At 37.4% G+C, this 24,079-nt stretch overlaps 2 protein-coding genes across 2 annotated transcripts; both read right to left on the reverse strand.

The window, feature by feature from the left end:
* Nucleotides 1–8,816: 8,816 nt before the first annotated feature.
* Nucleotides 8,817–11,971, reverse strand: LOC121753068 (glycosyltransferase BC10-like). The gene is made up of 2 exons (XM_042148227.1): nucleotides 10,576–11,971; nucleotides 8,817–9,605 (listed from the first exon to the last, which is right to left on the reverse strand). Exons 1-2 carry the CDS (start codon nucleotides 11,074–11,076, stop codon nucleotides 8,964–8,966), a joined length of 1,143 nt encoding a protein of 380 aa, XP_042004161.1. The 5' UTR covers nucleotides 11,077–11,971; the 3' UTR covers nucleotides 8,817–8,963.
* Nucleotides 11,972–19,378: 7,407 nt separating this feature from the next.
* LOC121751519 (CXXC motif containing zinc binding protein-like) lies at nucleotides 19,379–21,773 on the reverse strand. The gene is made up of 4 exons (XM_042146268.1): nucleotides 21,554–21,773; nucleotides 20,899–21,006; nucleotides 20,363–20,530; nucleotides 19,379–19,702 (listed from the first exon to the last, which is right to left on the reverse strand). Exons 1-4 carry the CDS (start codon nucleotides 21,653–21,655, stop codon nucleotides 19,580–19,582), a joined length of 501 nt encoding a protein of 166 aa, XP_042002202.1. The 5' UTR covers nucleotides 21,656–21,773; the 3' UTR covers nucleotides 19,379–19,579.
* Nucleotides 21,774–24,079: the final 2,306 nt, after the last annotated feature.

Here is a 24,079-nt window from a genome sequence, read left to right on the forward strand (position 1 = left end):
AAATATTTCCCAAAATTGTGGTCTTCAAGATGAAATTCTTGGGGTTCAATATAATTATTGTTGGGATTCAATACGCACAAGACTTTCACACACTCAGGTGAATCACACACACACTCACAGTTGTATGATAACTCACAATGCAGAAGAACACACACTCACACTTAGAGTATCGAAGACGGTAATCTTGGAGAGAAAACTTGAAAACTCTTTATTGATTTTCACTACTAACTACGTACATGGTTTTGAGCTATTTAAAGCTCTACAATCAAGTAGCAACTGCTACTAACTAACTACAAGAAGAATCAAGAAAGCAAGAAGAATAACTGCTACATCTCGGCTAACTAACTGCTGCACCAACGGCTAGTTTCTCTAGGCCGAACTTCCTTCTCGGTTCAAGACCGAACTGTTGCTTCTTCTTTTTCGGCTCAAGACGAACTCTATTCTTGACTCAAGACCGAACTTTCTTTTCGGCTCACAACCGAGCACTCTCTTCGGCTCACAACCGAGCTCCCTTCTCGGTTCACAACCCGAACTCCTTTCTCGGTACACAAACCGAACTCCTTTGCTTCTCGGCTCAAGACCAACTGTCTTCTCGGCTCAAAGCCGAACTCAAAGCCGAGCTCAAAGCCGAGCTTCCTTCTTCTTCTCTTCTTCTTCCAACTGAAATGAGCACTCCATTATTACAATTCTCCACCTGAGGGCTCATCTCAGTTCTCGCACAAACATTGATCAACTTCTTGCAATGATCAAACTTGTCTCTACTTAGAGACTTAGTTAGCATATCTGCCGGATTGTGCAAGGTGTTAATCTTAACCACCTTCACCCTTCCCCTTTCAATCTCATCTCTAATAAAGTGCAACTTTATGTCTATATGCTTGCTCCTTTCATGGAAACCCGGATGTTTAGCCAAGCATATAGCTGAGCTGCTGTCACAATGAATCACCATTGTTTCTTGGTCAAAACCAAAATCAGAAATCACTCCCTGGATCCAAAAGCTCTCCTGTACAGCTGCAGTGAGAGCTATATACTCTGATTCTGTAGTTGAGAGAGCAACTACACTCTGCAGACCTGATTTCCAACTGATCACAGTTCCAAACATGGTGAACAAATAACCTGTTTGAGACTTTCTGGTGTCCAGATTTGCAGCATAGTCTGCATCACAATACCCCTGCACAACCTCCTCAGATCCACCTTCCCAGCCATTGAACACAATCCCCCAGTCCTTAGTTGACTTCATGTACCTCAATATCCATTTAAGAGCATTCCAATGCTCCTTCCCCGGGTCTGCCATGTATCTGCTAGTCACTGAGATAGCATGAGCAAGATCTGGTCTTGTACAAATCATAGTGTACATGATACTCCCAACAACACTAGCATAAGGGATAGCCTCCATCTCATCAGCCTCTTGCTTAGTTTTAGGAGCTTGTTCCTTTGATAATCTGAAACTCTGGGACAAGGGTGTTGAGGCAGGTTTAGCATTCTCCATTCTGAATCTCTGCATAACTTTGTCAATATAATCAGTTTGCAGCATCCACAGCTTCTTGCAGCCTCTATCTCTCTGAATATGTATGCCTAGGATCTTCCTTGACTCTCCTAGATCCTTCATTTCAAAGCTCGACTTCAGATCTTGTTTAACTTTCTGAATTTCTGTCATAGAAGGGCCTGCAAGTAGCATATCATCCACATAGAGTAATAGGTAGGCAATGGGAGTCCTGCCTGCCTTCTTGATGTAAATACAATCATCATATTCTGACTTGGAGAAGCCAATCTTCTTCATCTGTGCATCAAACTTCTTATTCCACTGTCTAGGACTTTGCTTAAGTCCATAAAGACTTTTCTGTAGCAGGCACACCTTGCCTTCTTCTCCAGTCTTCACATAGCCCTCTGGCTGTTCCATAAAGATAGTCTCCTCTAGATCCCCATTGAGGAAGGCTGTCTTCACATCAAGCTGTTGTAGCTCCCAGTCTAGCTGGTTCACAACTGCCAACAAGATCCTAATCGAAGTGTGCTTAACAACTGGAGCAAATACTTCATTGAAATCAATTCCTTCTTGCTGTGTGAAGCCCCTAGCCACCAGCCTTGCCTTGAATCTGATTCTATCTTTATCAGTGGTCTCAATCTTTTTCTTAAACAACCACTTACAACTGATCAGCCTCCTTTCTTTTCCATCTGTAGTCAGTCTGGATTTATCCACCAAAATCCATGTTTTGTTCTTGAGTAAAGATTCCATTTCCTCATTCATGGCTTCAATCCACCTTTCTCTGTCTTTACTCTTCATGGCTTCTTTATATGTGAGAGGATCTGCAATATCAATGCTCTCAGCAGCACAAAGTGCATAGTAGACCACATCAGAAAACCTTTCAGGTGGTCTTGTATTTCTTCTGCCTCTATCTCTTGCTATCTGGTACTCTCTGGCAGAATCTGCTGTAGGCTCATCAATTTTTCTACCTCGAGCTAGAGCACCATCATCCTCTGGTTCAGACTCACTTTCTGAGTCAGAGGCTCCACCTGCTCCTTGGCAAAGTCCCACTGGCTCCACCTTGAGGAAATCACTCTCAACTTCATTGGAGTCCAGCTTCCTTTTTAAGTATGGCATCTGATCCTCCAAGAACACAACATCCCTACTCACCACCACCTTCTGCCTACCAGGCTCAATGCACCAGAGCCTATACCCCTTAACACCCCTCTGATACCCCAGCAATATGCATTTTAGAGCCCTAGCCTCAAGCTTACTTTGCCTAGCATGAGCATAGGCTGCACACCCAAACACCTTGTATTTTGAGTAGTCACTATGGGCTCCATACCACATGTAATCAGGAGTCTCAGACTTAAGGGCAGTAGATGGACACTTATTGATGAGATAGGCTGCTGTATTCACAGCCTCTCCCCAAAATCTGTTGCTCAGACCAGAACTGAGTAACAAGCACCTTACTCTCTCTAGGATAGTCCTATTCATCCTCTCCACAACACCATTTTGCTGGGGGTTACCAGGAACAGTGCGGTGCCTCTTCATACCCTTCTCCTTGCAAAACAGATCAAACTCAGTAGACAAGAATTCCAAGCCATTGTCAGTTCTTAGGCATTTAACACTCCTTCCCTTCTCTAGCTCCACCTCTTTACACCATATCTTGAATTTTGTGAATGTCTCTGATTTTTCTTTCAGTATGTACACCCACAGTTTCCTAGTGTAGTCATCAATAATAGCAAGGTAGTATTTCCCACCACCAATTGAGCTTACAGGTGAAGGGCCCCAGAGATCACTGTGTATGTAGTCTAATGGGGCTGTAGAAGAGTGAATACCTGTAGGATAGGGTGCCTTCTTTGCTTTTCCAAGTATACACTGCTCACAGGGGTCCATCTTGTTGAAATCTCCAGAGATCAGGCCCTTCTTGATGAGTTCTTTCAAGCTTCCTTCTGCTGGATGGCCCAATCTCTTGTGCCATAGCATTATGGAATCATCTGACACTGCATTGCTTTCTCCATCAACGGCCTTAGCCTTCAGATAATAGAGAATGTGCTCTCTGTCAGCCTCCATCATCACTGCATTCCCAGATTTCACAAGCATCTTTCCCTGACTCATCAATATGGTGAACCCTTTCTCCTCCAGCATTCCCAATGAGATGAGATTTCTTTTCACTTCCGGAATATACCTCACCCCAGTTAGGATCTTTATAGAGCCATCTTGCAAACTTAGCTTCACTTTCCCTATCCCTTTGATCTGACACACATGGTTATTTCCAAGAACTACAGTCCCTGATGCTTCCTGAAGATCATGAAACCAAGATTTGTTGGGGCACATATGGAAGCTGCACCCTGAGTCCATTATCCACCTGTGACTGATCCCATTATCACTTACATTCATGAGTTGAGCAGGGGGATCAGTACTCTCTACACAATCAGAAGTGTTGTGGCCCTCAGAGGCTAGTTTTCTCTTCCAGGCATGGCAGTCCTTCTTCAAGTGCCCTGGTTTCTTGCACCAAAAACATGCTCTGGTTTCCTTCTGAGCATCAGAACTTGAGGGTTTAGAGCCATCAAACTTTTTCTTGAAGTTCTGCTTTTTGAACTTCTTCACATTCAAGGCCTCTGCTGCTTGAACATTGGAGCTTGCAGAGCTTCTGCTGGTAGTCTTCTGGAGTTCCTTAGCCATCAAGGCCGAGTAGACTTCTGCATAGGTGATAGGCTTATCTCTGCCATAGATAATTGCATCACTCAACTGGTCATACGAGCTAGGCAAGGCATTCAATGTAAGAATGGCCTTGTCTTCATCTGAAATTTTAACATCCACAGAGCCCAGATCATCAATGATCTTATTGAACTCCTCCAACTGCTCTATGATAGATTTTTCACCAGAAAAACTATAGGCATAGAGCCTCTTCTTGAGATACAGCCGGTTAGCCAAAGATTTTGCCAGGTAAACTTCATCTAACCTGTTCAAGATCTCCACCGCAGTCTTGGCTTCTTGAACTTCCCTCAAGACCTTATCTCCAAGGCACAGAATCACTGCAGAATGTGCCTTGAGCTGCATCTCCTCCATCTTTGCCTGAGCTTTATCATCAAGCATTGGAGCCTTTCCTTTCTCTTCTGTATTTGCAAGAACTGCGGCCAAGCCTTGTTGAATCAAGACCGCCTTCATCTTCATCTTCCACAGGCTATAATCATTCTTGCCTGTGAACTTTTCTGCATCAAGCCTTGCTGCCATCTCTGAAACCGTTTGATCCTCTGCAAATCAGCTTCAATATCCCCTTCCCACAGACGGCGCCACTTGTTGGGATTCAATACGCACAAGACTTTCACACACTCAGGTGAATCACACACACACTCACAGTTGTATGATAACTCACAATGCAGAAGAACACACACTCACACTTAGAGTATCGAAGACGGTAATCTTGGAGAGAAAACTTGAAAACTCTTTATTGATTTTCACTACTAACTACGTACATGGTTTTGAGCTATTTAAAGCTCTACAATCAAGTAGCAACTGCTACTAACTAACTACAAGAAGAATCAAGAAAGCAAGAAGAATAACTGCTACATCTCGGCTAACTAACTGCTGCACCAACGGCTAGTTTCTCTAGGCCGAACTTCCTTCTCGGTTCAAGACCGAACTGTTGCTTCTTCTTTTTCGGCTCAAGACGAACTCTATTCTTGACTCAAGACCGAACTTTCTTTTCGGCTCACAACCGAGCACTCTCTTCGGCTCACAACCGAGCTCCCTTCTCGGTTCACAACCCGAACTCCTTTCTCGGTACACAAACCGAACTCCTTTGCTTCTCGGCTCAAGACCAACTGTCTTCTCGGCTCAAAGCCGAACTCAAAGCCGAGCTCAAAGCCGAGCTTCCTTCTTCTTCTCTTCTTCTTCCAACTGAAATGAGCACTCCATTATTACAATTATAATGATGATATAGTATATCCTTGCTTTTCAATGAACATCCATCCTTCATGTTTGCCATATTGATTGTACGTCATGTTTTCTTAATTATTTTTTTCAATTTGTTATCAATACAGATCGAAGAAAATATATTGATTGATCTAAGAGAACATGTTCCTGGGAAATTTCAAAACCAACTCTAGTGTTGCGTGATCTTTCACCATTTTTAAAATTTTCAAAACTAACTCTATTTAAATTTGAGAAAGATTAATACTATAAAATTGCTATATAAAATTGACTTGTCAAATGTGATGAAATGAACCGGCATTTATACATAATTTTTGTAACAACAACTGTAACAACTTGATTAGTTGGCCTTGGATCTTATTCCTAGAGTGATTATGTCCGAGATCAAATAATTCAGGTTTGAATTTATTGTAACCTTTGAAAAACTAGATTAGCAGATTAAGTGTATTTCATTTTGGGGCGTAAATACTATGAATCGAAATTGGGCTTCCAACTTTATTGTTTTGGGGATACGAATATAGTCCACCAAAACTAATTCATAGCACTCTCGTTTATCACATGAAAATTAATTCCTTCCCCGCAAATAAATGAAATAAAAACGATGAATGTGCCATAATTCTTTAAATTTAACATGTTTTTAGGTATAAATGCTAGAAAATTATTGAAGCATTAATAATTTGGTGTTCATATAAAGCCACAACTAGCTGCATAAATATAGATCTAACACGAATGTGTAAAATAATTAAGGAAATGAAAAAAATATAAGAAGATCACACATAAATATGTCGAATGAATATTACAAACCCAAAAAGAATTTGAAAATCCCCAAAACACCGCAAATCAACACATTCAAATCCCCAAACACTAAAAATCAATATACATTTTACATTACATTACATACACACTCCGCCATAGTCTAGAAGAAAAAAAGCTCAGATCCTGAGCGCTGCGCCGACGACGAATGAAGCTACGGCGACGGCGAGAGACGGAAGCGCAACGCCGGCTGAAGAAGCCGGCGCCGGTGCGGGACCTTCCTGCGCGGCTGAGCTCCCGATCAGTGCGAAGACGGTTGCGGCAATCGCCATTGTCGCCACCAAAACTCTCTTCTGCGACACCGCCATTGCGTGTTGGTGTGTGTGTGAGAGAGAGAAGAATGTTTTGACGTGAGTGGCGGAGATGAAATAGAGAGAGAGATGTGAAGGGATTTATAGTGAGAGAGAAGGTCGGTGTGGAGGTTGCGGGCAGAGAGCTAGGTTGGACGGGCAGCTGCCCGAATTTACAGACTGGCAAATGGACAGACAGCTATTTGATACGACGGCGTACTTAACATGGCCACTACTAATCATCATCTGACTACTTATTTTAGCGATTTCAATAATTTTAAATTGAAAATTAATACTCTCTCATGACTAGTTTTTGATAAAATAAAAATTCTTTCATTTATAGTTCGTTCGTCTCATAAAATTATAAATTTATTTAAGAAAAATTCTTTCTTCATGAGAGACTTATTTTTCACTAATACACTTTTTTTTTCTCTTTTACTTAATCAATTTTGTATTAAAATTCGCGTCGTATATTTTTAGGAGACGGATAATATTAGATTATTAGAAGAGTTGGAATTTTTGTCCAAATTAATAATTTTCTTCATGAATCATTAATTCTCAAATAAACTAAATCTTCATATATCTTGATACAGCAATATGAGGTAGTATTTTTAAACTATCCCTATCATGATAGATATAAATTTCAATTTCAATTTCAATTTTGAATTTGAATGCTAACATTTTTTAAAAATACTCTCCACATCTATTTTTGTGATAGATCAAGTTAAAATGTCTCATTTTTTCTCTTGGCAAAAATTAACTCTTATTCTCCAATATATTATATTTTCTTCATTATCAGCTATTTTTTTCTCTATCATACACTTTATTACTATATCCTTTAACCCACTGAACACATTTTTAAAATTATTGTGTCAATCACTTAAATTGGAATAAAGGGAGTACAAAATATTGAGTTAATTTATCATGAATTTATTAGCACGAATAATGGAATTCAATTTCAAAATAATTACCCAATCCAAATTTAGTGAATCCAGCGAATTGATTAATTATGAATGAATATTTCACCATAACACACTCTAGATATTTTGTTAATTTAGTACTACTAGACTAGTACATTATACGGCACCTTGACCTACTTCTGAAGGTGACTTCAATTCCTAATGTATGTAAATACTCGAATAGATTTTGAAATTTAAATCATACACTACTATTAGTCAATCATCAATCACTCAAATAAAGAAAAATAAATTGAGAATGAATAGAAATAGATGGGGCAACCATAATAACGGCGATCGGAAATGGAGCAAGTTTCCGTTAGTCTGGAGTCGCGGTTGGGTGATCAAATATCACAAATCGAGTACATCTAAACGACAATGGTATATTTGTTTATGAGTATTAATACAATTTTTTTCAAGTTATTTAAAAAAGAAATGTCTAAAGCATTTTTTTAAATTTGTTGACTTATGGAGTGCATAGTATTTTAAATTATATTTTTTAATTTATTTTTCCCTCGCTGACGGTGTAAATAGTCGTGTAAATCATCAAGTTTGGTCAAAATTTGGTCGAAGTTTGAAATCGCTGATTAACTCATGAAATTTTAATTTTTCGACCCATGGGATAAGCTAAAAAATGAAAATCCGTGATTTAGTTAGCTGGTTTTAAATTTTGTGACATATAGAAGATTTGAACATGGTTTAAATGGCTATTTATCTTTTTTATTCATTTGTTATTTTTGGCAATTTCATACCCTCATCAAAAAATCCTAAACTATAAACGTATTCATACATTTAATGTTCGCAATCATTTGTCCGCAAAAGAATATTAATTCATTAATATAGAATGTAACACAATAAAACATAAAATAAATCACAAAAAGTCAAATTGGAGACTATCTTGAAATTTAGCATAAATGCATTTATTGACATTAAATAAAAATATAAAATATTTTTTTTTCTATTTTTCTTGTGAAAAATACTATCAACGTGTTTTTCTGCAAATGCTAGAAGTAACAAAACCACACACTAATGTATATAGAGTAAGGGTTAATTTTGGTGCTAAATATATGATCAAAATATGAATTTGGTCAAAAAAATTTACTTTTTTAAAAACAGCTCCATAACATTATGAAAATGTCGCCAAGTAGTCTTTTTTTTACGTTTCCGTAAAAAAACTAACGGCCAACACCAAATGTACAATGGCATGATCGTTAATTTTTTTTACAGAGACGGAGATTTCATTTGTTATGGACTTGATTTTAAAAAAAAAGAATGTTTTGGAACAAGTTTGTATTTTGATCATATGTTTAGCCCTAAAATTGACATTTACTAATGTATATAGTTCAATAAATCAAACAATTTTGCTTCATATACTCAAATTCTATATATATAGTCAATCAAAAATCTTGGATCAAAACTTGTGCTATATCATCATACTATCAAGTTTATTCTAACAAAAGAAGAATTCTCCACCTGCTTTTATCTTTCCAATCATTTATTTTTCCACTAAAAACCTAAGAATTTAGGAGCTAATAGAAACAAAGCTTGCAAAGCACTTGGAGAGAACTTTCTTGCAAACAGAAAACAAACAGATGAATTCTGCCCATTATACAAGCACCTCTGCCCCTCATATATCCTCCTCATGAAGAACTCATCCGTCACATCGGCCGCCCCGAACGTGGCTGGGTGGGCCCCGCCCCTTGACCAGTCAACCCACGTCAGGCTCCGGTTTGCCAGGAGCCCGCCCGCCTGTATGGTCAGCATGGTCGGGAAGTAGTGCTCGTCCACGTAGCACGCCGGCCGGCAGAAGTCGAGGAATTTCGGGTAGAATTTTGTGTCTTGGACGACGTAGACTGCGAGCTTCCTGTTCACCTCGAACCACTGGGACCCCTTGCGCCAGTCGGATATGTTGACCTCCGGGAGCATGTTCTCGTTGTAGCGGCCACGCCCGTATGGGCCTGGGTCGTCGAACGCGCCCATGAAGCTGTACTTGGAGCCCATCATGTAGTTGTAGATTGTGGTGAAGTTGAAGAGGGGGATGCAGGACTCGGAGAGGAGGACAAAGCGCTCGTTGGAGAAGTCGAGGAGGGCGTTCGCCAAGAGCCTCCTCTCAGCGTCGCACATGCTCATCCTTCCCCATTCGGAAACCTGTCAAAATGACTACATATTAGCAACAAACAACGATTAAAAAAACAGGGTATATAAGATCACACAAAGCAAACAGGAAATGAGGAAAGGCATAGCCAAGAGATTGAGCTCCCAATCATTAAGAAACGACTTCGTTTATGTCGTTTGTTTATGCTCCGGAGCTGCTGATGTTGCAGTCTAACATACTTTATTGAACAATTCAATCTAAGATGACACCAAGGCAATAAACTCTAGTTAGAATGGCTATCCTGGATTCAAGCTAATCAATCTTCTATTATTGTCTCTGCTTAATGCACTCGATAACTAACTCGAAACACAGGAAGGGGAGGGCCATCATTTATCACTGTGATAAACCTCATTTACTATCTTCAGACAGCCACACAGGTCAACCACACACAAATTAAGCTTCAGGTATCAGTCTTTACAATTGAGCATGTCCCTTAACCACTTTTCCCTGAAGATTTGGATCACACACCAGAGGAAACATGTGGGAACAAATAAGATAGTGAAATGCAACGATGACTTCAACTGACTACAAGTTGTGTGTCAACTTAAGTCCGACAAGGATACTGAAAAGAGCTTCTTTGACAGTCGAAAACCACTCGATACGCCCTTCTCAAACTCCCATTTACACACCATGATTTCAAACCGAGTAAACTTTAAACACTAATAAGTAGAATATGCAGGATCAACTTTCCTAGACAGCAAAAGGAACATGTATATATTTTTCGTATGATATCAAATTCCATCCACCTTTACAGAGAGACGACATCAAAATAAACTAGCTGCAACGAAGAAGAGCAAAGCATATCACAAGGCCAAACAAACATCTTTCTTGACATGAATTTCAGGTATATCACAATAATCATGTAACTCATTATATAACAAGGAAAATCAATGCCAACAAACATATCGCAGAGAACTTAGAACAATTTTGAACCAATCAGGAAAAATGTGGCACGATACACACCTGGCTCGGTATCTGTCTCTTGTAAAACACAGATCCTGATGGGAAATCAGCCTCATAACTAGGCAACGAGTGAATGTAAATCGAATACTTCCCTTCATGCCCCTTAAAAAACCTTTCCCAGAGAGGCGCCAACGGCAACGGCCCCTTAGTCAAGAACATAAACGCAACTTTCGGAACCCTCTCAAACGGATACTTGCTCACACGGGGCACTAATGTGGCCCTCCAAAACAACTCCTCATCACTCATCCCGTGCATCAAATTAGAGGGGGGCTCAATCCATCGATCCAAACCCACCGGCTCATGATTGCAGGGCACTAATATAGGCTTCATGGTTGTCACTACACTACTATTGATTCCAAAGTATCTAATCATGTAGATGCTAACGATAGAGAAAGTTAAGCACAGAACCAGAAAGAGTACAAGCAGCTGAAGCACCCTCTGTGGCAAAACCCTAGGCTGACCCACCCTCCCCCCTGCAGTGGGATCTTTGCCTTCTTCCATATGTACAACCTTCTAACGCAATCCAACCTCTAATAGTATTTTTCCCTCCTCAAATCGCACTAAAAATCCAATCTTTTCCCTAAATCAAAATCAAAATCCAAATCCAAATCCAAATCCAAACCCCATCCCTCGAATTGATGAAGGGAAGAAGAAATACCAAACCCTACCATTAATTTTGTATTCACAGCTAATGAATGGAAAGAAAAGGGGCTAAAATTAGAGATTTTGAATCAAAATAGCCAAAAATAGAAAGTTCTAGCAGATTGGATTGAGCATTGATTTCAGTAGAAACCGTCAAGACTCCCCACTACAAATTAATTCTTGGATGAGAGAGAGGGATCATGGAATTAACTATTTTTTGCAGAAAAGTAAAAAAAAGGAAAAAGCTAATAAGTAGGGTTTCACAGCTAAATCAAAGAGCTCGATTAAGGATCATGGTTGATTCTTGCTTGCATAAAATCACGCCGTGTAAAGTGATGAAATTCTGTTTGAAAAATTAAGAAGAAGAAAAGGCAACTGGAAACAAACCCAACCGAAAATACCGGAAATGGAATTCCAGAGATTTAAGAAAGCAAACAACTCCTCGAAAAATATAGTGAAAATGGATTAAAAATGATGAGAGAGAGAGAGCGAGAGAGTCACAAGAATGGTGTGGTGAAATCTAATGGGGATAAAGGTAAAAGTGATGCAATTGAGAGCGCCATGCGGTGAATTTTCTACTATGTCATTTAACATTCAAGAATGTATGTAAATCTAAATCTCAATCACATGCTTCGAAAAAGGGCCAAAAATATTGAATTTTTTAAAATGGGAAAAGGCAAAAAAAAAATTTAAGAGACTGTTTGGTTTGGTGATTTTATTGTTGATGATAGGGAATAATATTGGTGTGCAAATGGACAGGCTATCCTTACACAAGATTGTGGAGAACAAATCAAGAATGTGTGATTCAATTTATTTTGGGATCGACAATTCACATTGGAAATCACGAGTAATTATGTGTTGGATTTATTTGATGTTGTTATTGATATGATTATTGTTGATTTTTGACACTCCATGTTTGTATTGTAGTAGTATTTTTCTTGAAATAGAATAGGGACTGTAGAATTTAATCATCTTGACTGAAAAAAATAGCATGCTGGGGTCTATTTAGAAGTCTGTATTATCCTATTCAGTGAAAATGAAGTGCTAACAAGATTTGAATGCCCATTAATGTGGTGACTTTAATTTCATTTTGGATTGACGAAGTTGAAATATCTTGTGTGGGTGAAAAGGAAAAGTTTACTATGCCTATATTTTCATGCCCATTAATGAAAATTTAATATCATTTTGAAGGGTATTAGGGCATCAATAACCCCGTCCCCATTTCCTGCCTCAAGTCCCCTCCACGTCATCATTCCTCTACAGTTGCGGCCCAGGCTCCAACTGCTGTAACCCTGCAGGCCGCAACTAATAAATGACACTATTCACAACTTCAATCTATTTTACACGTAAAATAAAAACACCGGAAATTTATAACACGGAAAATTTCATTTATAACACGAGAATTTCATTTTTAATACAAAAACAATAAATTATAACCTAAAAATTATAAAAAAAATTAGAATATTAAAAAAAATCAAAAAAAATTTTTTGGAAATCTGCACGTCGCCCTCCTTCTTCTTCCTCCTTATCTCTCTCTCTCCCCCTCCCTCTTCTTCCTCTTCCAAAATGTAAAAATTCAGAAAAAAAATTGGAAATCTGCATCACGTCGTCGCCGCCCCTCTTCTTCCTCTCTCCCTCCCTCTTCTTCCTCTTCTCCCTCTTCCTCCCTCTTCTTCCTCTTCCAATTTTTGGCAAAAATTCCTTCTTCCGTCACGGCCCATCTCCGTGTAACGCGCGCCCAGGCCGAGCCGCGGGACGCTCTCCAGGCCGGGAACGCGGCCCCGGGACCGGCCTGGGCCGTGACTCTCCTCCGTGTAACGCATGGGACGGGCCGGGACTCGCGACTTGCGGCCCGGCCCTCCGCGTTACAGATGCTCTTAAAGTCTCGTAAGTTAGTGAACGAAAAAATGAAGTGCTTATAATACCTCATTTTTCAAACCAAAGGTTTTAGTTGAAATTGTTGTTGTACAATACCACCAGTATTCGAATTGTTTAACAATAATGTTAGCGTAAAAACTCTTCATTCGAAACGGAATTCATTAACATGAATTAATCATGTTATTCCACCACGTCACCACACGACTTGAATCTTGCTTGGGAATACATATAAAATTATCATATTTTAAATTATGCTTACAAATTACAGAGCAGAGGTTGTATATAAATAATATATTATGAAACACGAGTCCATCACACATGTCTATACAACTCGGTCACGACCAATAATGTAATACTCCTAGTACTATATGGTGGCGTACGGTTGCCATGACTAATATCATGGGACTATCCATCTAGGATTAAGTTGTGGGATTATTTTAGTTGATGGGAGGCTATGACTAATTATCATGAGACTATCAATCTGTTATTAAATTGACGGCTTCAATCTTATGAATCAAACATGATACATATTTAATCATGAGATTTAATCTTGTCAACCGAACACCCCTATATATATATATATATATATATATATATAGGGGAGCATTATTCTCCTTTTCATACCTAAGCTCCTTTTCTCTTCTTAATATTAATCATTAGATCATATGAATCAACGGACCATATTGATGCTGAAATTCTCAGTCCGCGTTGCATTATAAAACCTAACCTTATGCATTATGGGGGTAATATAGTAAATGGGAGAAATTCGCAGCACCATATTTTTGGCAATCGCGAATTTTCAGCGATTTGAAAGTATCCGTCTCTTCAACCTCTCTCATTCATTACTCTCTCAACCTATTCCACTCTCCCCACTCCCTCCACTCTCTAAAACTCTAGTCGTTCATCGAGGGTGAATAATTGACAGCAGCGATCCAAGATTTCGGCGATTAAAGTCCACCGGTGGTAAAATATTACCCAAATCTACACTCCTTGACTCGTTTTGGGGCATTTAAATTAGGGTTCTGTCCATTATTTAATATTTTGGGTCAATTTTTTCCTCAAAAAATGAAATTGTAAACTTTTGATCTAGGGTTCTGTCCATTATTTAATTTTTTTAGTTTATTGCTGAGTTGTATTTGGTATATGTTCGATATTTCCAATTGAAACCATACGGATTTTGTAGATGTTTCTGGAAATTGTCGATTTTTTGTTCAGTGTGATGTCGATTATGTTCAGTAATGACGATTTGGTTGATTATTGAGTTATATCTATGTTTTTTGTCGATTTGGATGAAGGAATTTAACTAATTTCGTTGGTGTGTATTACAGAGCATCAATGACGAAGAGAGGCAGACCCTTCAAGAGTCAACCAACACAAACTGAAGGTTACATAATTGTTTCCATTGTTCTGATGCAGTATTCGTTGGCTGTACTACATTATTGGTCAGTATTCTTGCATTATTTTGTATATGTAATGCATTATGTAGAAATGTATTGACATAACCTGCAGTATATGATGCAATTTATGGGTATTGCGTGTATTGTTTACGTAAATCATTGAAGCTTACTTTTATATATTATATGATTTGATTAGTGCATTATGTCTATACTGAAACCGTCATTATATGCAGAAAAGTATGCAATATGTATGGTGTTGTGTGTTTTAGTGACTACAATCAGTAAATAGTACATATGTGCATTTTTTTAGTTTGTACTGTGCATTATTGAACATGATTTATGCATTATGTTTACTAAATTATACATTACTAAGCGTATTGGGTGTGTACTAATATTTACTCAGTTAGGATGAAATATGTTTATTAATTTGTGCGGGTACTGCATTGAGAATCTGTAATAGTACATTTGTTGGAGTATATTGTGCATTATATGAGTGGTATTCATTATGTGCAGTAAATTATGCAATATGTAGGGTGTTGTGTGTTTTAGTGACTAAACTCAGGAAAGAGTACATATGTGCATTTTTTAGTATATACTGTGCATTATGGAACATAATTTATGCATTATGTTTACTAAATTATGCATTAGTAAGGGTATTGGGTGTGTTGTAATAGTTGCCCAGTTAGTATGAAAGTTTTTTATTATGTTGTGTGGGTACTGCATTGTGAATCTGTAATAGTGCATTTTTTTGTAATATTGTGTGCATTATATGAGTGGTATTATTTATATTGTTTAATACATTTTATGTGTAACACATGTGCATTTTTGTGTTTAGACAATGCATTATGAGTAATTTTTAATGCATTATGAGGTTGTGTTATGCATTATTTCATATGTTATATGCATTAATCTGCAAAAAGCTATCAGCATTATGTATTTTGATTTATTGATAATGTTTTGATGTATTACTTTGTTTGTTCCATATCAGAGAAGCGGCTAAGATCAGAAATTGGCGATGCAGTTGACGATGTTATTCCAGTTGACGAGAATTATGGTTTGGAGTGAGTCTTGGTTCGGCTATAATGAGATCTTGGTTAATGGGTAAACTGATATTCGGATAGATGTTTCAATTTAAAATTGTACTTTTTCGCAACTTAATAAGTGCGTTTGGATATTAGCTAATGATTTTGAGACTGCGTAAATTGTCTGTATTCAGTATTAGAGATTGTGCATTGTGTTTTACAATCTGTGCATTACTCCTTTATCGACTGTCATTATTTGCAGTATAGTGTTTGTTACGATAATAATTGTGTATATGCAAAGTTTGAGCATTATGTGTAATTATATCGTCATTATTTACAGTTAATTATGCATTATAAGAAGTATGCATGGTAAATTTAAAGTGTATATAAACGTTGCGACAGAATTCAGGGGTGCATGGTATATTTCAACTGGATATAAATTCAACATTAGATAAATTAGTGCATTATTTGATTAAAACGTTGCATTATTTACCAAGAAATTATTATTATTTAAAATTTTGTATTGAATAAGACATATCAACGGGCGGCATTATTTATTCCAATAAGTGAATTTTTTAATTTAATCATTTCGTCAGAATTCAGGGGTCCATGGAATATTAAAATCGGATATCAATTCTGCAATAGACATTTTAGTGCATTATTTTACTAAAACGTTGCATTATGACCTAGAAAAAAAAATTGGGAACAAACAAAATAATTCATCAGAACACAACTGATACAAAGTTGACTTCTTTAAAAAAAACCAAACATTGCATTATGACAGATATAAAGTTCCAATAACAAAAACAAAAACATGACCTAGTGCAAGACACAAGAAGTTGCTATATGTACGTACTATACCCTAGCCCCTAGTCTTATTAAACCCTGGGAGGAAACAAGAAACGTGTGCCAAACATCGTATCACGGTACATTTTATTCGTATGCATTGCAGTTCACATAATTTGCATTATAAAGTCAATAATATGCATTACTCACTACAATTTGGTGCATTATTCGAATTGTTTTACTATTTGTAATTAATGTGTACGTACTATACCCTAGCCCCTAATATTATTAAACCCTTGGGGGAAACAAGAACCGTGTGCCAAACAACGAAACACGGTAAATCTTATTCGTATGCATTGCAGTTCAGATTTTGATCATTATATAGTCAAATATATCCATTACTCAATACCATATGTTGTCAGACATAAACTGTTATTAAACCCTGGGGGGAAACAAGAAACATGTGTCAAACATCGTATCACAGTACATCTTATTCGTATGCATTGCAGTTCACATAATTTGCATTATACAGTCAATAATATGCATTACTCGCTACAATTTGGTGCATTATTCGATTTGTTTTACAATTTGTAATTAATGTGTACGTACTATACCCTAGCCCCTAATCTTATTAAACCCTTGGGGGAAACAAGAACCGTGTGCCAAACAACGAAACACGGTAAATCTTATTCGTATGCATTGCAGTTCAGATTTTGATCATTATATAGTCAAATATATCGATTACTCAATACCATATGTTGTCATACATAAACTGATATTATGATCATTATATAGTCAAATATATCCATTACTAAAACGTTGCATTATGACCTAGAAAAAAAAATTGGGAACAAACAAAATAATTCACCAGAACACAACTGATACAAAGTTGACTTCTTTAAATAAAAACCAAACGTTGCATTATGACAGATATAAAGTTCCAATAACAAAAACATGACCTAATGCAAGACACAAGAAGTTGCTATATGTACGTACTATACCCTAGTCCCTAGTCTTATTAAACCCTGGGGAGAAACAAGAAACGTGTGCCAAACATCGTATCACGGTACATCTTATTCGTATGCATTGCAGTTCACATAATTTGCATTATACAGTCAATAATATGCATTACTCGCTACAATTTGGTGCATTATTCGAATTGTTTTACAATTTGTAATTAATGTGTACGTACTATACCCTAGCCCCTAGTCTTAACCCTGGGGGGAAACAAGAAACGTGTGTCAAACATCGTATCACGGTACATCTTATTCGAATGCATTGCAGTTCACATAATTTGCATTATACATTCAATAATATGCATTACTCGCTACAATTTGGTGCATTATTCGAATTGTTTTACAATTTATAATTAATGTGTACGTACTATACCCTAGCCCCTAGTCTTATTAAACCCTGGGGGAAACAAGAAACGTGTGCCAAACATCGTATCATGGTACATCTTATTCGTATGCATTGCAGTTCACATAATTTGCATTATACAGTCAATAATATGCATTACTCGCTACAATTTGGTGCATTATTCGAATTGTTTTACAATTTGTAATTAATGTGTACGTACTATACCCTAGCCCCTAATCTTATTAACCCTTGGGGGAAACAAGAACCTTGTGCCAAACAACGAAACACGGTAAATTCGTATGCATTATGACACAGGAAGGGCTGTGTCATACATAGGCAATTGCTGACTCCAGATCCCCACGATTTTTGTAGATAACGCCCATGTTGCAATATGCTTCAACATACATAGGTCGCTCTATTGCAGCTTTCTCGTAGCAATTAAGGGTTGTGTCATATTGCATAATTTCAGAATAGACGACACCGAGGTTATAATAAGCACGCTGCAGGCAATGAAGTTATACATCAAAATTCAAATACCAGAACAAAAAATCAAGTAACGAAAACTAATCATGGAAGTCAGGAAAATGTTGAATTACATCATAGTGTGGATCAATTTTGATAGCTTCGTAATACTTCTGAATTCCATCTTGAGTATTACCAACAAGCTTTAAGCTGGTTTCCAAGGTCCGTTAAAACAATGGCCAAGCATTCCGCTGCAAGCTTGTATGCAGGGTCAGCCTTAAGAGCTTTCTGATACATCTGCACCGAATTAAACACGCTGAAGATGGAAGGTGCAATCCCAAACAAGAGAAAAAAATACTAACGACGAGGACACGTTAATGGATATCCGATAATTGCAAACAATGATGATCGAAAAAAATCAATTGCAGCGAGGGGAGTGTGGAGAATTTCACGTCTGGAGCGTGTTGCAGGGATGAATAACCGCCGAGATCTTCATAAGCGTGAATTATGGAATTTCCATAACCAACCCACATATTGCTTTCCTATTTAGCCCTTTTCGGGTATTGTAATCATTTAATTTAATGTTTTTTCAAACAAATTTAGGCCATAGGATTTCGAAAATCAACGGTTAAGATCAAGAAGGAAATAGGAGGAAATATGAGAAAAGGAAATGAATACATCCCTATATATATATATATATATATATATATATATATATGTCAAAATTGGAGATTCTCAAGTTCGTGCTCCACTACAACTCCATGAGCTGGCGCAATATCTTGAATATTCGAAATACGAATATTTAGACAATATTCTTCAATAATTTAATCGAGTCGTTATATTTTAGTCTGTTCAAATGAAATTTATATAAATTCCATGTGCGATACATATCTTGCTACACCAAAAACAATGACTCGATTTTAACATGTATGATAACATAGATATAATAGTAATATAAATAAAAATAAAAGATGTGTATTCATAATAAATTTTAATGCATACCTATAATAATGTAACTCATATATGTAGTAATTATTTATTCTGAGATGAGTATCTAATATTCTTCAAAATCATGAAAAAAACTAGTAATCTCTTTTAGATAAATAGCTTCTTATACACAGACCTAAACATAAAATATGCATAGTCTCTTCACAAGGATGACGCATCTTGTTTTCTACTCTATGCAATTAATCATCTGTAGCACAAGCAAATAAAAAACCTAGATCATCAGGTTTAATTCGCATTGACGCGACAAAATATAGACAAAACGTCATCAATAGTATATTCCAGCAGTAATTTGAACGAGCATGAAATGGCTGGATGTTTGAGTTAAGTAAGACCAGAAAGTGATAACATCAGTTTTGCAAGAGTTGATTTACATCAAAGTGAGAAAAGAAGCACTTATCTGTGACACTGACACCCCCTTCCTTATGTAAGAGAAACTAATATATTTGAGACCTACTTGACCACGTCAAACTTAGCACGAACGTTTGAGATCATGACCGGACATTCTCCCTTTTCGTCATAATCAGCATAGTCTCCTCCGGACAGATCAATGTCAGTAAATTTAGTTCCTTCAAGCTACAAAAAGATGAATAGAAGTGCATGAGAAAGAGTGGTTTCTATGGTATAACTGCATATTAGCAATTCACAAACAAACAGCCGAAAAATAGATAAACTTTCAAGGAAGCCAAATTAATGTGTGTTTATTACTACAACATTATTCTCAATTTTACCTCGATTGGTAAGTCAAATCCCAACGTGATGACAAGCATATCATTGAATTCTAGCGCCTAGGAGTCGAGTTGAGGTGTGTAGTGTGTGTAGGATATAGGTTTACCTTCATCTGTCCATATTCCCAGTAATTTAGCCCTTATGTTGGTGTTGGCTAGTGATTTTGTTAGCTTTAGTATATTTTAGTTGTTACAGAACACTGCTTAAATCACTGTGGAAAAGCATTTCACTACAATAAACTTGAACAGATGAGCAAATAAAATGATAACCAGGGTGTAAGGTCAATTCCAAAGTATATTGCTTCTGTACATACAGAAGATTATTAAAGCTCGCAAATAAAGATCAAATGCAACTGGTTCGCAAAGAAAGAAAAAAACAAAAAACATACTACTATTAGCCACAAATATCAGCTAAAAGCCCCCAGTCCCCAGAATATCAAATTTTAAAATTCACCATTTTGGGGGGTAAAATACACTATCAATAGTTCAATAAAGTAATATGACTTACAGATTCAGCTTTCCACCCATCTGCAAATACAAAATCCACAGGCTCATAACCCCGGCAGTCAAACAACATTAGAGGAGCATAAGTCCCAGTCTCAGCGTCTGTCTGAGTAAAAGGTCGGCCTCGGCCAGTTATCATATTTATAGTTCCATCCCTCGAGCAAAACTTGCACTGGAAGTAGAGAGGATAATGAGAACAAAGTATCTATCAGCAGGGACTGTATTATAGAATATAGCTCCATAGTAGCTGAGCAACAGCTTGATCGATTGATACCACTTATTATGCTGACAAGACGGGATGATCTTCTAAGAAAAATACATATCCATATGGCAACATAAACTTAGGAGTCTAATGAATATTTGTGCAGTCCATATTACTTTCAGAAATTTATTGATATCTGTTTAGGTTGCAAATTCAGACCAGAATATGATAAAAGCATGGCCATCCTCATTACATCGTCATAAGCTCGAGTATAAAACTCTATGAGGGGGCAGCAAATTGATACATACTGTAATCTAGATGAGAAGATGAAATCCAACCTTCTGAGAAAGATGAACCTCAGTCTTGCCTTTCGCGGAAGGAGTTGTCTCATTCAAGCTGAGGCATGTCTCTTTCTGAGTCACCTCTCCACAATTGCCGCACCTCAGCTGAACAAGAATACAATCAAACGGATGGGAAAAAGAAATCCTTAACAACCAAAATTACATACAACAATTAAGCTAGTAAGTAGTAACCCTAATTGAACTCAACTCGCCTAATTACATTTTCAAACTCAATACAAATTGTGAACACCAGCCATTTCCTAAAATAAACTTCATATCCAAAATCAATGTGTAAATGCCACTATAAAATGCAGATGAAAAACTGAGGTAATTGGCGATTCATCAACAACTTAAAAAGTAAAAATAACTTGTATTACTATGTGAACAACAAAAATGATAATCTAAACACAATCGATGCTGAAACAGAACAATAATTTCAAAAAAATGAGCAGTAATCAACCAAGATATGTCGATTATTGAAACACGCACAAATTTAAGCAAATAAAACCAAAATTCGATCGCTATATCGGCTAACCAAATCCACTACCAAGTAAAAACTACAATCCACATAGGTATTCAAGCGAAATCCTGCTCCGGAATAACAAAAAACATCGAGTAAAATGAAATGAAAAATAGGGGGGATTTTCGATACCTTGAAGAGGTATGTGAAGTTAGGGTCGTCACAGCCGCCTTGAGGCTGAATATCGGCGAGATTCTCGAGATCGGCACTGATCATCAGCAAGTGATTCACCATTTTTTCTACCTTCGATCAGCCGGAATCTACGGTTTTTCTTACAAACATTCACTGCGTGGTTTGTACGTTCTTTGCCCGAGTGAGCTGCTACTGTCTAGGCGAGTTGTTGCTTAGCTTTGTTATGCGGGCAAAAGCGTTGATGCGACTATATCTTTCCCCGTTTTTACTAAGAATTTTTTTTTATTAATTATAGTCATTTTTAGGAGAAATTTTAATTAAATAAAACATTATTTCCTCCGTCCCATATAAATTGGTCAATTATGATTGATACGAGTTTTAATGGGTACACGATTCAATAAAAGTTATGGAGTACAATATTTCATGATTGTGTTACTTAATTATAGCCTTGTTTGGTTTATTTGTTAGTAATAGATATATACAAACGAGATAAATATAAATTAATATTTTAAAAAAAACTGTGATGTTTCTACCCAAAAAAAACAGTGTAGTGTTTCTAATTTTATGCAACGTTTAAAAATAATAATGTGCTCACAATTTTATGAGATAAAAGAGTGCATATACATAGCGAATGTAGCGGAGGCAGATTCTCATTAAAAAAATAACTTAAAATTTGAAGATAAATTGTCTATATGAAAGGTTCTTGGGTTTATACAAATGCAAGCAATCGTGAAAAATAAGTCTTTAACATGTTATTTGTGCAGTATCATCTCGACAAAAACAAGAATTTAAAAGTTCATATATATTGTTGGGACAATCATTTTTTTGTTTCGATTTATATATACTACTGAGTCAGTTAATTTTCCCTTACATTAAGCGACTCGCTCTGATACATTGATAGAAATATTTATTTCATTATAAAACCAATTGGTATTATTAGGAGGAGTAATCCACAAAATTTATATATGGGTCTTTTTACAATAATGTGAAATAATTGTATTTTTAGTTGCCAACCCAAACAAAAATAAAAACATATTCAATTTATATGTTATGAGAGCAAGTGGGATTGAAATCTCAATCATATCGTATCAACGTCACATAATCTCATTTTAATTAAAAAGATAGGATTATTCATAAAAAAAGTTCCAAATAGGATTATTTTATCAGCTATATTCTGATTCATTGTTGTACGTTGTTAATGAAGTTAATGAAAATGGTCGGATTAGGTAGATATTATTTCATGGGCCCATTTACAAGTTGGGTTGGGCTCATAAAGCTATACATACATACACATGCATATGCATGATGTATGTGGTCATGACTCATGATACATCATCGCCGCCTGGTTTGGTTGCACTGACAGTGTTATATGGGATAGCCTCCTTACATTGATTTTACATGATAGTGTGGTGAGATATGTATCTCACTTCGATGTTTGGTTGCACCGACAGCAGCCCCATGATAACTTATATTATGTTTGATTTGGACTGTAGAAATTGCTGATACAAAAATACATGGACAGATTTGTCCTTCTAAGATTATTGTAGTGACCGTTTTATCCTTGCAAACCCTATTTCATTTTTGGCTCAACTTAAACACCCGCCTACATTGAATTCGCGCGCCTCTCCCACATTCCACTTCACCGAGTGCAGCTGTTGTGTCGGGCAAGATTGCCAGCCATCCGTCGTTTCGTCGTGACCTACTCAGGTACATCTTGTGTTGTTCTCCTTCCCTCGGCCCTCCTTCCCTAATGTTCCACACAGTTGATATGATCACCAACCTCTTGGTCACCAACCGCTTGTTCAGGATCCGTTTCAGCCTCATCGTCGTCTTGGTTGCCCAACTTCGTCTCGATCGGATCAACCGGCATTTTACTACAATGAAATTGTGAAGTAGGAAACATGCGATAATCAAGCCCGTTTGTACCTCAATTGGGTAGAAACTTGCGGACCGGAGTATACCCCATCGCATCTTCAACACGACAAACATATTAATTTGGTAGTTCCTTAATATCTCCTATAGCAAAAATCAAGACGGATGTCATCTCCTCACGCCTACGGGCAACCTAGTGGTTCAAAAATGATGGATGAATTGGAGGGGTATAATGGTGACTGTGGTGAATTTCGACAAACGGGAACATTGAGATTGAGGGCTATCGCTGAGAGTGTCCACAATGGGGGAGCCGCGGCCCCCCATTGCAGAGAGCCGAGAGGCGGGGCGCAGGGCCGAGAGCCGAGGGCGAGCCGCGGCCGCGGCCTTCATGCGGCTGAGCCGTGTGAGCCGCGGCCCTCCACTGCAGCGGGCCGCGTTTCGTGGCTGGGCCGCCGATTTTTTTTTTTAATTTTGAAATTTTTTTATAAATATGAACTTTCATTTCCATTTTTTTCACTTCTTTCTATACTTCCAATAAATTCATTACACTTTCAATCCCTACAAAAAATGCAAGATTGGAGTCCGCAATCGCCCCAATTCCGGGGCCAGAAGGTGGTGAAGAAGATGTGCCGGATTCCGATGACGCCACCGAGT

Source organism: Salvia splendens, chromosome 10 (genome assembly GCF_004379255.2).
Source record: "Salvia splendens isolate huo1 chromosome 10, SspV2, whole genome shotgun sequence".
In the NCBI taxonomy this organism is placed as follows: Eukaryota; Viridiplantae; Streptophyta; class Magnoliopsida; order Lamiales; family Lamiaceae; genus Salvia; species Salvia splendens.

Coding starts and splice junctions, on each gene's coding strand:
- LOC121753068 (XM_042148227.1), bottom strand. CDS start 11,076: ATGGAAGAAGGCAAAGATCCCACTGCAGGGGGGAGGGTGGGTCAGCCT. Junction 9,606..10,575: donor AGAGACAGATACCGAGCCAG/GTGTGTATCGTG, acceptor TCATTTTGACAG/GTTTCCGAATGGGGAAGGAT.
- LOC121751519 (XM_042146268.1), bottom strand. CDS start 21,655: ATGGTGAATCACTTGCTGATGATCAGTGCCGATCTCGAGAATCTCGCC. Junction 20,531..20,898: donor AGGTTCATCTTTCTCAGAAG/GTTGGATTTCAT, acceptor CTCTACTTCCAG/TGCAAGTTTTGCTCGAGGGA. Junction 19,703..20,362: donor ATGGGTGGAAAGCTGAATCT/GTAAGTCATATT, acceptor ATCTTTTTGTAG/CTTGAAGGAACTAAATTTAC.